This window comes from Echinops telfairi, unplaced genomic scaffold, assembly GCF_000313985.2.
Source record: "Echinops telfairi isolate 266 unplaced genomic scaffold, ASM31398v2 ScPeMD7_7469;HRSCAF=8507_1, whole genome shotgun sequence".
NCBI classification, from domain to species: Eukaryota; Metazoa; Chordata; class Mammalia; order Afrosoricida; family Tenrecidae; genus Echinops; species Echinops telfairi.
The window spans coordinates 89846614-89862605 of record NW_022111373.1 but is presented as its reverse complement, the minus strand read 5'-3'; the positions used below and the strand labels follow the sequence as shown (position 1 = coordinate 89862605).

Here is a 15992-nt window from a genome sequence, read left to right as displayed (position 1 = left end):
TGACTTTGTTTAGCATCAATCTTTTAATTTATTACTGGAATTTCATCTTCATTTCTTCTTGGTGAATGAGTAAAGTCGGTTATGGTGAGATAAGCCAACATTTTTTTTTTCCTCTTGATCTGGCCTGCCTGCCTCAGCTGATGGATGAACTGCTTTTAGCTCAAATTGTAACTTGAGTAGTTTAAGGCTCTCTGGGTGTGTTGTCAACATTTGAACCAAGGCTTCAAAGTGACTGCTGGTGCTGGGTGTTCACTGCCTTGTCCCTTTCAGTATCATTCTCCCTAGACTGTCTTGGTTGGTTAGAGTCCCTATGAAATTGTGACTTGTAGCCCTCATTGTGTCCCACTTGTCTACCTTTTGTCTCACAGTCGGGTTGGCAGTGCGCTCTTCCCCTTTGCCCTGTTTAACGTAGATTGGAATGGTGGTGTAGGTGCTGAACAGTAGGAATGTTTGGTTTACCTTTGGGAGCATCACATGCTTTTCCAGCTCTCACTATTGTGGCAATTCTGTTGGTATCTAGAGATTTCTCTATGTATGAACTGTGTTCTTCAATGAGCCCATCCTCCTTCAGAAATCTCACCGATAGCTGCCTCTCACTCATTATTTATTGCCTTTATTAACCATGACTTTGCAGCCAGCAAGTCAGACATAAAGATGTCCGGTAGATTACCAGGTTTGTGGCAACTTCATGTCTGACCCTATGGACAAAGTTCATTCCCTTGTCCCTGAGTCTATGAAAATCACAGTGAGAAAAGTAGTATTTTTTTTAATTAAAGTTAAAAAGATTTATATGTCAGTGTTTAGGAATACCATATTTGTGACATTTTTAATGGGTTTAATTTTATACTCAGGCCGAATACATCAAGCAATGGTAACATCTTTAAATGAAGATAATGAAAGTGTAACAGTGGAGTGGATAGAAAATGGAGATACAAAAGGCAAAGAGGTATGAATCACTGAATTTATTTATAGTTCTGCAATCAAGATCCCAAATATGGAACCAGAAAAGTATATCATTTTTATGTACTGCATATGTAATCTATGATTCCTTGAAAATAATTTCAAATGATTATTTTTCACTCAAAGATTCTTCCTATGTATCTTATGAGGTTGAATGCATCAGTTATTTAAATAAGAGTATGAGTTTTTTAAAAACAAGTCATAAAATTCTAAACTTGCTATGACAGTTAATTTTGTGATCTTACTGAGCATTGTGTTGTTAGCAGTTAACACAATCAAGACAGCAGAAAGGTTATTTTAATAGAAATTCTTTACGTGTGTGTAGATTATAATTCTAGGTAGTGTCATTGTTAGGCTGATAGTTAAGAAGAGTTACTTTGTGCAAATTTATTTGGAAGGAAAGAGGTAAATTACAAAAGTAAAGTGGAAATACATGAATGTTTTTTGAACAGATTGACCTCGAGAGCATCTTTTCACTTAATCCTGACCTTGTCCCTGATGAAGAAATTGAACCCAGTCCAGAAACACCTCCACCTCCAGCATCTTCAGCCAAAGTAAACAAAATTGTAAAGGTTAGTGATGAAAATTAAAGTAAGTTTATGTGCATGTTGTTTGGTTTAGAGTTTTTAGGCTGTGAGCTAGATCACCTAACTACTCAGTTTTATAAACCAGACATATTTACATAGGCAAACTTTCCATACAAATTAAGCATTTTGACGATCACTGCTTAAAAGTCATTAGTTATTGGCTGCCATGGAGCTGGTTCCAACTCCTAGCAATCAATATGTAGCAAAGGAACTGCCTCACAGGGTTTTCTTGGCTCTGGTCATTACAGGAGAGGATTGCCAGTTATACTACCACCAACCTATCAGTTAGCAGCCATGAACTTAATGGTTATACCATCAAGAGATCTTTATAGGTCGTTGTTATTGTTGCTGTTTTTCTGCTACGAAGTTGATTCTTAGAGGACAGAGTAGAATTGCCTAATAAACAGAGCTTTCTAGACTGTAACCTTTACAGAAGCTGCCAGGTCTTCCTCTAAGCAGCTGGTGGATTTGAATCCCTGACCTTTCCAGTTAGCAACCAAGTGCTTAGCAACTGTACCCACCAGGTCTCCTTTAGTTATCATTTATAAATGGATTGTTTTTCATATGAATTTACAAAAGCCTTTAAGGATTTTTTTTTAATCATTTGCCTTTGAGGGTCTTTATAGTTTATCTTTCTTAGTATGAGGGCGCTTCATAAAGCTTGTGGGAAATTTTTATTTTAATAACCACTTTTTCCATGAATTTATGACGTCCTCATATATCATCAGCAACCTTTCCTGTGCATTGGAATCCCTGGAGACTTTTTTTAAAAATTCTGATTCTGAGTCCCCACCCCAGAGACTCAATTTTGTCTAAAGGAGACTTTAGCTACAATATCCTTTTAAAACACACTTCCTAACTGGGCCTCCAATAAAGAAAACTAAACAATTTATTCCTTTGAATTCTGATATTAGTGAAGAACATTGAATAGACCATGAATTACCAGGAGAACAATCTTTCTTAGGATACTTACAGCCAGACTGCTGCTAGAAGCAAGGATGATAAGACTTTGTCTCATGTATTTTGGACATATTGTCAAGAGAAACCAGTCCCTGGAGAAAGTGGCTACAACAATGAGCTCTACCATAACAACAGTTATGCAGATGGCATAGGACCCGAGCATTGTTTCATTCTGTTGTACAGAGTAATTCATTCTATAGGGTCACCATGAGTTGGAACCGACTTGATGGCCAGAAGAACAAGCAAATCTGTTGTGAAAGTACAACCAGAATGTCCCTTAGAAAGGAAGCTGGCAAAACTTTGCGTCACATACTTTGTACTGTTATCAGGAGAAACCAGTTCCTGGGGAAGAGCATCATGCTTGGTAAAGTAGAGGGTCGGTGGTGAAGACCTTCAATGAGATGGATTGACACAGTGGCTGAGACAGTAAGTTCAAATGTAGGAATGATTATCAGGGTGATGCAGGACCAGAGGGGGAACTGACTTTATGGTACCTAACAACAATATGGATTTGAATGTACAGTCAGAATTGAGATCAACTGAATTAGTTGGTATCTTTTTGTAGGTGTGCAGAAATCCGGGTAGATAAATAATAATTAATAATACTGCCAATAATTTGATGCTTTGTGTAAGACATGACAAAATAATAATAATTAACAAATTATCAAGGGGGCAAGGGGCGAGGGGAGAGGGGAAAAATGAGGATACCAGGGGCTCAAGTAGAAAGCAAATGTTTTGAGGATGATGAGGGTAACAAATGTACGAATGTGCTTGACACAATGGATGTATGTATGGATTGTGGTAAGAGTTGTACCAGCCCCCAATAAAATGATTTTTTTTAATAATTTACTGCTTTAATCTATGTATGACATAGTGCCCACGACTTTGAAAAGCTTGTTAAACCTTGCGGATAGGGGGGATTCCTATAAACAATATTTCTTAGTATTGGTATTTTAGCGTAGCCATGAGTTCTGAACTGTCTAAAATGATTTATTAACTTCCCCCTGACATTCAAAATTGAAATTTATTAACATGGTTTTGGCAAGACAGCATGGTGATTAAGATCACACACTACAGTGAAAATGTCTGACCTTAGGATCAGAGTTCAGTAGTCTCATCTCTGAAACAGAAATAATAGCAATAATGTCCTAAGAGGTTGTGAAAATGAGTTAATACATATACGGAAACCGTGGGGATTTACTAGGCATTCGACTTCTGGAATACTGAAAGATCCGTATTTCAAATCCACTACTCTACAGGAGAAAGGCGAAGCAGTCTGGCAGTCTTCTGTACGTATTTACAGCCTGGGAAGCCCCACGGAGCAGTTCTACTCTCCCCTGTAGGTCACTGGGAGCCCGAGTGGACTCAATGGCAGTGGATTTAATACTTAGGAAACACTTAACTAGTGTGGTACCTTGCTTATATTAACTCCTGAATATTTAAGTCTGGGATTTGGGGAGTGATTGAAAGAAAAAATTATCTTATAAAGGATCTTGAATAATAACACTATCATTAGTGGTGAATCATCAGAAGATTGTAGTTTTTGTTGTTTTGGAGTTTTTTTCCATTCAGTTTTTTATTATTGTATGCGTGTCTACTTTAGTTAAAGGGAAGCTGGCAAATGTATATACGTATAGAAAGAAAAAGGACATTTTTTTCTTTTATAGAATCGGCGCACTGTGGCTTCTATTAAGAATGACCCTCCTCCAAGAGATAATAGAGGTGAAGTAAACTTTTTCTTTTTTCTCTATTGACTTCGTAGTATGGCTATGACATGTTAAATGAAAAGAAAGTTTTACCTTTACCTGTTAATTTTTTAAACTTTTCTTGTTAATTTGAAGATTGGTACTGATATCCTAATACAATAATGTCAGTAATTTTAAAAATGTTAATGTATGTGATGAATTTGAAACACCATGTAATATACCAAAGTGTGTGTGTGTGTGTGTCATTTTATTGTGAATTGGGTGGAGGTTTACAGACCAAATTCATTTTCTACTCAAGAGTGTATATACATTTTGTTTCATGTTATGTAAGTAACACTTAGTTTGGGGTTTTTTTGTTTGTTGGTTTTGGTTATGATTTTTTTGTTTATGTTTTTTGGTGATTTTGCATTTTGTTCTATATTTTTCTTCCACTCTATTCAAAATCTATTGTGATCCCTTTCAGAACAGTTAGAGTGGTAGCCAGGCACCATCTAGTTTTCATAGTTTCAGGGTCATTTGTTTCCATACATTTCCTATTTTCTTCATTCGTCTTTGCTCCAGACAGAAAGAGACCAATAGTTGTACTTTAGATGCCTCTCACAAGCTTTCAGCACCCCAATTGCTGCTTACCAAAGTAAGATTTAGAACACTGTCTTCATAAACTATGCCACTTGACCCTGTGAAATATACAATTCTTGATCCATGTCTCATTTACCCAGTAATTTTGCAGTTTTGAGGTTACTATTAGGAAGAAGTTCAACTCAAGTTGAACTAAAGGTGGACAGGTATAAATTGTAATTAGCTGCAGTTCTTTTATACCTGTTCAACGAGGAGATGTTAAACATAATTAATTCCTTTTCTCCTATTCAGCAAGTGCAGACTTGGCCTTTCTAATAATAATATGCAAAATATTCATGGGAAAGTTGAATGAAAAGATAATGAAATATTTTCCACGAACTTCTAAAGCCTTTTCATAGTGTTTGCATGTGTAAATGGTATAGCAGGAAGGTCCATGGGTATATAGGGAGAGATTGGAGTGATGGAAATACTTTAAACACTACTCTTAAAGTCTCTTGAGAATTTATATTTCTTTGGATTAATATATATTCCCTTTCCTGCTTTTAAAATATTCATACTAGGAAATACTTTGTAGATAAAAATACTTGCACAAATTTTGGGTTTTAGGATACAGGGAGGGTTAGAAGACTTGCAAGTTTTTATTTGGTGCACTTCTGGATTATGTGAAATTTTCAAAGTGAAAATGCGCTTAAAATTCACATTTGTGCACACACCTATTTTTAAGTCAAGCTTGGGCTTGGGGGGCAAGAATATATATATATATTTTAAGATATCCAACTTGTGAATGGGAAAGTGAAACTAATTTTTCGCGGATGACATGATTGTACACCTTGTTATTATTAGCTGCCGTTGAGTTGCTTCTAACTCATAGCAGCCTTGTGTACAGTGGACCACATTGTTCTTATGTTTGCGCCCATTATTGCAGCCACTGTCAGTCTGTCTTGTCGGGGGTCTTCCTCTTTTTCACTCCTCCTTGGCTTTACACCAAGCATGATGTCCTTTTTAAAGAACTAGTCCAATGATAAGGATTGGAGTTTTCTTTGCATTGTAATCCATACTGAAGGATGCAATCCTTGGATTTTATAGATAGAAACGCTCCAAAAAATCCACAATAAAGCTATTATAAATAATAAATGAATTTTTAAAGGGCGTAGAATACAAAATCAACACCCAAATCAGTTGGATTTGTACACATTAACAATGAGCATATGAAAGAAGAAATTAAGAAAGCATTACCATTTCCAATAGCATCTAAAAGAATAGAATTCATTTGAAAAAAATTTAACCAAGAAAATGAAGGGCTTGAGCACAGAAAACTTTAAAACATTATTAAAATAAAGCCATTTCTTTAAAGAAAACCTAGACAAATTGAAGGACATTCTGTGTTGTCTGATTGAGAGGTTTAATATATGAGAGTAAGTTGTAAAAGTATTGCTACAAAATTATAGAAACTTTTATTATACAAAAATAGCGAAATGTATAAACCAATCACAAGGATCTACATATAACCCCCTCCCTGGGGGATGGACAGCAGAAAAGTGTGTGAAGGGAAAAGTCGGACAGTGTAAAATATGACAATGTGGAACTGATACCTAGGGCTCAAGTAGAAAGAAAATATTTTGAGAATGATGATGGCAACAAATGTGCTTGACATGATGGATGGGTTGTGATAAGAATTGTATGCGCTCCCAATAAAATGATTTTTTTTTAAAAAAAGCAAAATGTGTAACTTTTTTTCTCAACAAATCCCCCACCTAGATCTATACCAGTGGTTCTCAACCTTCCTAATTTCTACCCTTTAATACAGTTCCTCGTGTTGTGGCGACCCCCAACCATATTATTATTTTTGTTATTACTTCATAACTGTAATTTTGTTACTGTTAATATGAATCAGGCGACCTCTGTGAAAGGGTTGTTCAATTCCCAAAGGGGTCGTGACCCACAGGTTGAGAACTGCTTGTCTATACACTTCTCAAAGTGGGGTTTACATCTCTTTAACCTGTCCCCTAAAATTTTGCTTGTGCTCTTTTATTTATACAACATTAAAATGACAGCTTTCACCTCGAGAGTTCAAATCATAATTCCTTTTAAATACTCTGAATTTTAGGGGTAATGTATATGAAGGGCAAGAGAAGGGCTGTAGAGCTGATGTGGGTAGAGTTCCCAACAAAATTCTTACAGGACATTCTTTGCTCCAAGATTGATGGGGAAAAATTCCTTAGCACAACTTTCTTTTTCCCCCCCTCACCAATTCAGTTTTCTTAAAACTTCATGATGAGCCTGTCTGTTTCAAGAAAAATATGTAGCCATTGCCCCTTTCTAATCCTAAGTAACTTCTGAGCTGGCCTCTCAACCTTGGGTCTAACTGGCTCAGCAGGACCCTTCAGAAGCTACTGTTTTGACAGAACTTTTTTTTTTTTCAGTGAAGGTGCCTTAAGGAGAGTGAGGGAACGTTTCTGCAACCATCTACTGATTGCAGAGATATGTTTAAATGCCTTTTGTTTGGAATAAATCTCTACACGTATGAACTTAATTTTTGTAGTTAAGTATCAGTACTACCCAAATATGAGTTCTTTACAATCTTCATCAAATTTCTACCATTAACTATTTCTTTGCAGAAATAGAAAAATCAGCCCTCACGTTTATATGGATAGGCATGGGAGCCCCAAATAGCTAAAGTAATCTTAAGGGATAAAATAAAACAACTTTCGGATTTAAAAATGTATTATAAAGCTGATACATATTAAACAGCCTGGTATTGGTATAATAGCAGACATAAAGGACAAATGTATAGAATTGAGATTTCAGAAATAAATCCAAACATCTATGATGAACTGATTTTCAATAGGGATACTTAGGTGCATTGAATGGCGAAGGAAAATTTGTTTTAATAAATGGGGCTAGTAAAATGAATTCCACATGTGGAAGGAATTGCTACCTCATACCATACGTAAAAACCAATTCAAATTGATTAAGAACTTGAATATGAAAATAAAACATTAAAATATTTAGAAGAAATTTTCTCCATTTATCATGATGTTACCTATTGGGCTAGTCGTGAGGATTTTTGTTTTCTCTACATTAAGCTAAATAATAAGATAAACACATTTAGAGAATCCAAAGAATACTGGTTGTTACTAGGGATGGAAGAAAAGAGAAAGAGATTTTGTTTATGGATCATTTAGTTTATGTTATTGTAGAGTGATTTGGAGAAAGAGAGTAAGAATGCAGGTACAACATAAATAATAATACTGAATTGGAAATACAAAGTTACTGAGATGGTGTGTGTTTTGTTACATGTATTTTCTATCATAATTAAGATGTAATCATTTAGCTTGACTTTGTGTTTTATCTATTCAGATTGGGTTTTTGTAGCCAAAGTTACATTGATGGACCTGAATTATGTGCATGTTATATAGAAAACAGCTTTGCTTGTATCAGTTTATTGAACGGAAATGATTATTATATGAAGGGGCTTCAAAAGTTTGGGAAAATTCCATTGTCTTTTAATTCCATTTTTCCACAGACCATTTGCCTCTAGTATATTCTGCTTACACCCTTATAAACAGGAACATTGGCATTTCACTAGCACAGTTTTCAAGTAGTAGCATTGTTTTTGAGATCTAAGTAGTACCATTGATTTTGGAATATTTCTGTTCCTTTTACCATGGTTCCCTTTTACTGATTTTCTGTTTTGACCTAAGTTTTTTACTTTTACAGTGGTTGGTTCTGCACGTGCACGGCCTAGTCAGCTTCCTGAGCAGTCTTCCTCTGCACAACAGAATGGTAGTATTTCAGATATATCTCCAGTTCAAGCTGCAAAAAAGGAATTTGGACCCCCTTGTATGTAAATCATGTATCAAGGAATCAGTCATTCTAGACATACATGTAGTCTCTCTTGGTCATCCTTATGAGTTGCCAAATAGTAAACAATCTAATTAGAAACTTGACTGCAGATTTCACTATATCACTGGAAAATTTAATTTTATTATTTTTCTATTTAATCTGTTAATTGGGGGTTTTTTGGTGAAAAAAAATTTTTCACTGCAAAATTTTAACAATATAAAAGTATGCCCCGATGATAATTTATCAAATGTTATAGAAACAATTTTTGTCTTTCTTAATTCTTTTTTATTATGGCTCTGAACCAAGAGATGACATGTAACAATTAGTATGTTTGAGTCATTTTATTGGCTCTTATTTGTATATTGTCCTGTTCCTACTTTTGTTAAAGCAGCTCATAAATCAAGCTCTCATAATCATTATAGGCATGCTTTTCATTATGTACCTTTTTGTGTGTGTGTCCAGTGAAGTTATGCTTTTTTTAAATAAATGTAGTAAGATTAAAACCTCTACAGCTCATCTGATTTTCTTTCAGCACGTAGAAAATCTAATTGTGTGAAAGAAGTAGAGAAACTACAAGAAAAACGAGAGAAAAGGAGGCTACAGCAACAGGAGCTTAGGGAAAAAAGAGCCCAGGTTTGTTCCTTACACCGTCTCATTTATGGACAAGTGAAGAAAATGTTGCATTACTTTTAAAATATTAGTAATAAATACTAAAGAACAGTGAAAACAAGTTACATCAACAGACATTTATTTTACTTTTTACATTTTAGTGGATGTGTGTTAACCCTTATGTTTTCGGTTCTAGAGTGATACGCCATTGTATTACAGAATTCTACTGTAAATAGTACGTAGAAGAGTAGGCTTTTGGTTTTTTGTGTTTTTTTTTAATTTAAGAAATTGTGTAAAAATAACATCTGGAGAAGGGTACATGATTCTATCGATTTCATTATTGGTTTTTATTGCTAATTTCATGTCACAGTGAAGGGAGAGAATTCCTAGTGCTCACGTTTATGTTAGATACTGAAGTTTGTGCACTCATGGGGTTGTTCATTTCATTATCATTAAGTACCTTATGGGTGATAATTTTATCATTACATTGAAAAGCTCTGTCTACTGTAAAATACGAAAGGCTTTTGCATATAATTTTGTTCACCTTATTTTTGTCAAAACAGCTTTTTGTGGAAGAAAAATTGCTCACGTTTTAAACATCATGCCCTTATAATTCCTGAGAAATTTTGCTTCATTGAAAAAAATGACCATTCTTAAATATAAAATGAAGTAAATTGTAGCTATCTTTTTTAATCACTACCTATGTTTTTTCATTTCTTTTCCAGTGGATAAAAACCCTGAAGCTATAAACACCATACATTTCCTTCACTCTTTCTAATTTCACATTGGTACCTACCTTTTCCTTACTGAGGGAAACAGATTATGATAGCCAATATTTTGCCTTTGAGAATAATTAAAGAGAACAAAGGAGAAAATAACAATACATGGTTAGAATAAGCCAAAATGTATATGAGACCATTTAGAAGGATGCCTGACACAGAAGGCATTCAGTAAATGTTGGGGCTTTATTTATATTCATAATGAAAATTATCTTTAAAGCCTTTTGGTTAATTACTGGTTAGTATCTTTGAAATTCTGCTTGGTAGTCATTGATTAGATGTGCTTGTTTTTAAATTGGTTTGATGTGTTTTTTTAAGCTTGAAGATTTTGAAGTTACATTAAAAAAAAAAATACTTTAGGTTTCATTTTGGTACCCTTTCAAAACAACCACTGGTGAAATCCTGTGTAACAACACGCACCCCAACTACCGTATGATGAGGGATACATTTTACAGTAAAATGAGCTGTATGCTATTAATATAAGGCAACCTACTATGTAATTGTTAATTCTAGATCCTTAATAGGAGTTAGGTTCACAATGTTAATTCAATTATAAATATATATAGTTGAATTAATATAAGCATTCATGTACTTGGATACTTTGTTTTCTTTTTTTTTTTTTAATTTCATTGGGGGGCTCGTACAGCTCTTATAATACATGCATACATTATGTCAAGCATATTTGTACATTTTTTGCTATCATCATTTTCAAAACATTTTCTTTCTACTTGAGTCCTTGGTATCAGCTCCTCGTTTTTTCTCCCTCCTTCATGAACACTTGATAAATTTTTTTTTCTTTCTTTTTTTTTTTTTTTTTTGAAGGAGAGATTGCTGACATTTTTATTTATTTATTTATTTTTTGCTTGACATGGTCTGAACACTTGATAATTTATAAATTATTTTTTCATGTCTTATACTGACTGATGTCTCCCTTCGCACACTTTTCTGTTGTCCATCCCCCAGGGAAGGGTTTATATGTAGATCATTGTGATCGGTTTCCCCATTTTCCCCCCTGATACAGCGGTTTCTTGAGCAGGGAGAATGAACATGGAACCAAACAGACACACACACAGAGACAATACAGGACTGCAGCACAAAATAGACACAGGCAGAGACGGTACAAACTGCAGCCCTGACGGACCACCGCAGCGCTTTATTTTTAAGCACTAAATACTGGCAGTGTTCCCAGATGAGTTTGCTATTCCCATGCTTGAATTTCTCATAACCTTGAGAGTGAGTTCCATATCTCAGCCCGTACGGTCCTGTTTACTTTCTACCAGGGAACACTGTTTGCATCTGCTCCCCCAAATTCCTTACTGTTTGCAATAAGGAAGCAGTTTATGAGAACCAGCTAGGACAGACGTTTGCGCACTGTTCTAGACAGATACACAGTGCTCCTCTCATGGCTCCTTCACCCCCCACCTGTACCCCCCGGAACCATTGGTCCAGTTGTTTTCTCCTCCAGATTGTTTATCCTGCTGGCATGCAGAGATAATAATAAGCACAAAAACAAGAAAGACCAAGACAAAACAATGACAAAAAAAAGAAAAGCCTATAAATAGGTCCAGGTCTGTTTTTTGACCTTTAGGTATCTTTTCTGGTCGAGTCTGATGGGGTGCCGTGCCCTGTCCCCAAGGAGTATTTTTGGTATTCCCCAGGGACTTCATTGCTTTGCTCCTATTGCTGTTCTGTTGCATGCCCTTAGAGGTTTGTCCCAGTGCGGTGGGGTCAGACTGGGCACAATTCCCGCACTGTGCCTCCAGTGTTGTCTCTCGTAGCAGTATGGGTCAGTGAGGGATGTCTTGTCTTGTGGCAGGGCCAGCCCTTTGGTCCTCTCTGTGCATTGGGTGCTCTGAGCAGGAATATTGTCCATGTGACTTGGTGGGCCAGGATGTGCTGCACTCTATATCTTTCCCTCTTCCTTTGCTCCTGGGTGCTCTGATCACACGTGCCCCTCTCCCTGAGTAATAGCTTCTGTGCTGTCCTCTGTAGTGCATTCTTCTGGGAGAGGGATACTCTTCTTTTTAAGGATTTTGTTACAATGAAAAGAGAGTAAGCCTCCTGGCTTAGTAATTCACTGGGCTTCTTATCGCAAGGTCAGCAGTTCAAAACCACCTCCTGGGGAAAAGATAGCTTTCTACTCCCATAAAGATTTACAGTCTCCATCAAGCTCAGAAGCAACAAAGCCCACATGGAAGAAGCACACCAGCCTATGCAACCACGAGGTGTCGAAGGGATCAGGTGTAAGGCATCATCAGAACAAAAAATCTCACCATAGTGAATGATGGGGGCAGTGCGGAGTGGAGATCCAAAGCCCATTAGTAGGCCACTGGAGATCCCCTTGCAGAGGGGCCTCGGGGAGGAGATTAGCCAGTCAGGATGCGATGTAACAATGATGAGAAATACAACCTTCCTCTAGTTCCTAAAGGTTTCCTCCCCGCTCCCACTACCATGACTCGAATTCTATCTTGCAAGACTGGCTAGACCAGAGGAGGTACACTGGTACAGATAGGAACTGAAAATACAGGGAATCCAGGATGGATGAGCCCTATAGGACCAGTGGTGTGAGTGGCAAAACAGGGAGGGTAAAGGGAGAATGGGTAGGAAAGAGGGAACCGATTACATGGAACTGTGTGTGACCTCCTCCCTGGGGGACAGACAACCGAAAAGTGGGTGAAGGGAGAAGTCGGACAGGGCAAGATATGACAAAATACCCATTTGTAAACTATCAAGGGCTCATGTGGGAGAGGGGAGCGGGGAGGGAGGGGAAAAATGAGGACCTAATGTCGGGGGTTTAAATGGAGAGAAAATGTTTTGAGAAATGATGTACAAATACGCTTTACACAATTGATGTGTGTATGGATTGGGATAACAGTTGTATGAGCCCCTAATAAAATGTTTAAAAAAAAAAAAATAAAATAAAATGTTGCAAAACAAAAAAAAAAAAAAAGATTTACAGTCTCAGCAACCCTCGAGTACCTCTCCTCTTCTCTACGGAGTTGTTATGAGTCTGTTGACTCTGTGGCAGCAAATTTGGTTTATATGTTACAATGAAAACTTATTATTAAGAGCTTTATTACAAGGAGTCATCTTTGGGTCTGGATTATGTCTATCCTGTAGAGCTGCATCTAACTTTTTGTGGTTATACATTGACCTTCTCAAGGAAGGAATTTTTCTTTCAACTGATTGTCGATACAATATGTGACTCAAGTTTAAGAACCAAATAGTGTTATAGAGACCCTGAATAAATTCTTGAGATAGGGTTGTTATTCTTCGACATTGAGTCAGTTCCATCTCAGAGTGCTCTTATAACCAACAGAAGCAAAGACTGCATGGCCATTGTATTTTTGAGCAGCCAATTATAGTCACTCTGCAGTATTATTCTTAGATGGTAACATGGGCTGTCGCAGAAAAATTTTGTTGGGAAACCTTACCTCATCTACACTGCAGCCTTGATTTTTATCTTGTCTCTTCAGACTTCTAAAAGAACTCTTAAAAGGAACATAATTTTGATATTTTTGTTCAATGAAAGTTCTATTTTGTGGTAGTATGTTTTGACTCTGTAAATACTTACTCTTGGCTTTCAGCAAGCAAGACTATGTTAACTGCGTGTGTTAATGGCGCACCTTCCAGTCTTGATGTGCATTATTCTTGTGTCCAGCTTCTTGGATTATTTGGTTAGCATACAGACTGAATCGTTGGTGAGCAGACACAACCCTGATGTACCTTTTCCCTGGTTTTAAACTATACAATGTCCCCTTGTATTTAAAGGGTGCCTCTTGGAACAAGTTTGGTATATGTGTAATTATGTATTCTGGAATTTCCATTTTTTGTAATGTTATCCATACTTTGTTGTGATCCATACAGTTGATTGCCTTTGCAATTGTGTGAACGTCTTTCTCATATTTCTCATTTTCATTTAAGATCTCTCTGACATCAGCACTATTGTCTCTCCTTCCACATCCTTTTTTGAATCCAACTTGAATTTCTGGTGGTTTCCCACCATTTTCCTGCTAACAACCATTTTCAGATAGTTTTCAGAAACATTTAACTTGCATGCAATATTAATCAAACTGTTTCTATAATGTCTGCATTCTGTTGTATCACCTTTCTTTGGAATTGGCACTAATAGAGATCTTGTCACATTAGTTGGACAGATAGCTGCCCTCTAAATTTCTTAGTATAGATGAGTACTTCCAGTGCTATATCCATTTGTTGAAACATTTCAGTTGGTATTCTACAGCCTAATTTTTTGCCAGTGCTTTCATTGCAGCTTGAATTTGATCCTTCTGTCCCATCAGTTCTCAATCTTGAAATTAAGAACTGACTCTTGAAATTGTTGGATGTCACTTGTGCCTTTTTTTTAATATGGTGTCTGTATTCTTCCATCTTTTGACACTACCTGCCTCCTTCAATATTTTGTCCATCGAATCTTTCTTCAGAATTGTAATGCAAGGTATAAATTGTTTTTCAGTTCCTTCAGCTTGAGAAATGCTAGTGTGTTCTTCCCTTTTGGTTTCTAATTCCAGATCTTTGCACATTTCATTATAGTACTGATGTTGCCTTCTTGAACTCCCCGCCCCAACCCCTTGAAATTATTTGTTCATCTCTCTTTATCTATTCAACATTAAAAGAAAATTTCAGAGTATCACCTGATACCCATTTAGGTCTTTTCTTTCTTTCCTGTCTTTTTAATGACCTTTTGCTTTCATTATGTATAATGTTCTTGATGTGTTCCCACATCTCATCTTGTCTGTGGTCATTAGTGTTCAGTATGTCAAATCTATACTTGAGGTGGTCTCTAAATTCAGGTACGATATACTCAAGGTATATCTCATTCACTTGTTTTCATTTTCTTCAGGTTCCATTTGAATTTGCACATGAGTAATTGACAACTGGTTCACAGTTGGCCCTGGGCCTTATTTGAACTCATGATATTGAACTTGTGCATCATCTTTTTCCACAGTTGGTTTTGATTCCTATTTATCCTATCAGTTGGAAGCCTCACACTTTCCTCTGGCCACATTATTGAGATTGACTGTACTTTGAGGATGCCCATCATGTTGTTCCCCATCATGTTGTTTTGAAGGCCTTCCAGCCTGAGGGACTCATTTTCCAGCACTATTACAAACAATTCCTTGATAAGGTATTCATAAGGTTTTCACTGGCCAAACTCACTGCCTGTTTATCCAGAAGTCAGTGTAGTGGTTGTGTTGGTCTGCTAATCACAAAGTCAGCAGTTAAAGACCACTAGCTGCTCTACAGGAGAAAGATGAGGCTTTCTACTTCCCTGAAGTGTTAAAACCCACAGGGGCAGTTTTATGAGGTGGAATCTACTCATTAGCCGTGCGTTTGATTTTTAGAGACCACCAGGTCCTCCTTCTTAGTGTGTTTTAGTGAAGTAGCTCTGGTAAAACTTGAAGTGACCTTACTGGTATTTGGAATTCTGGTGGTACAGCTTCCAGCATCACAGTAACATAAAAGCTGCCATAATACAACAGAGTGACAGACAAACTGTTAAGATAGGGTTTATGGTTCTTTTCCTGACCTGGCACCACCACGGTCCACATATTTTGTAATAAGCTTTCTACTCCGATAGAGTTAGAGTCTCAGAAACTCACGGAGACAGTTTTACCCCTATCCTATGGGGTTGCTATGAGTTGTGATCTACTTGATGGCAGTGAATTTGGTGTTTTGGAGTCCTTCGGTAAAGAGCCTTGGTGGTATTATTGGACTGCTAACTTCAAGGTCAGAGGGTCAAAAAAGCCACTAGCCACTACTCAGTACAAACTTGAAGCTGCCTGCCTCTATAAAGATTTACGGCCTCAGAAGCCCTATAAAGGATGTGTTAGACAGGGTTCTCTAGAGAGATAAAACCAAATTGCTAAAAAAAAAAACAAAAAAAAAAACCAAATTGCTGATAATTTAATATATTTATTTATAAAGATAATTAGATATATAACAAG

The 15992-nt window shown here is 36.6% G+C and overlaps 1 protein-coding gene across 1 annotated transcript in view; it reads left to right on the top strand.

Moving 5' to 3' along the window:
- Positions 1–859: 859 nt before the first annotated feature.
- The window catches only part of KIF2A (kinesin family member 2A), a 50418-nt gene continuing 35285 nt past the window's right edge, over positions 860–15992 (top strand). The window contains exons 1-5 of the mRNA XM_004703703.4: positions 860–946; positions 1413–1532; positions 4175–4229; positions 8513–8635; positions 9171–9271. Of these exons, the coding sequence (XP_004703760.1) occupies positions 869–946; positions 1413–1532; positions 4175–4229; positions 8513–8635; positions 9171–9271 (477 nt within the window). The 5' untranslated portion in view covers positions 860–868. The remainder of the gene's footprint in view (positions 947–1412; positions 1533–4174; positions 4230–8512; positions 8636–9170; positions 9272–15992) is intronic.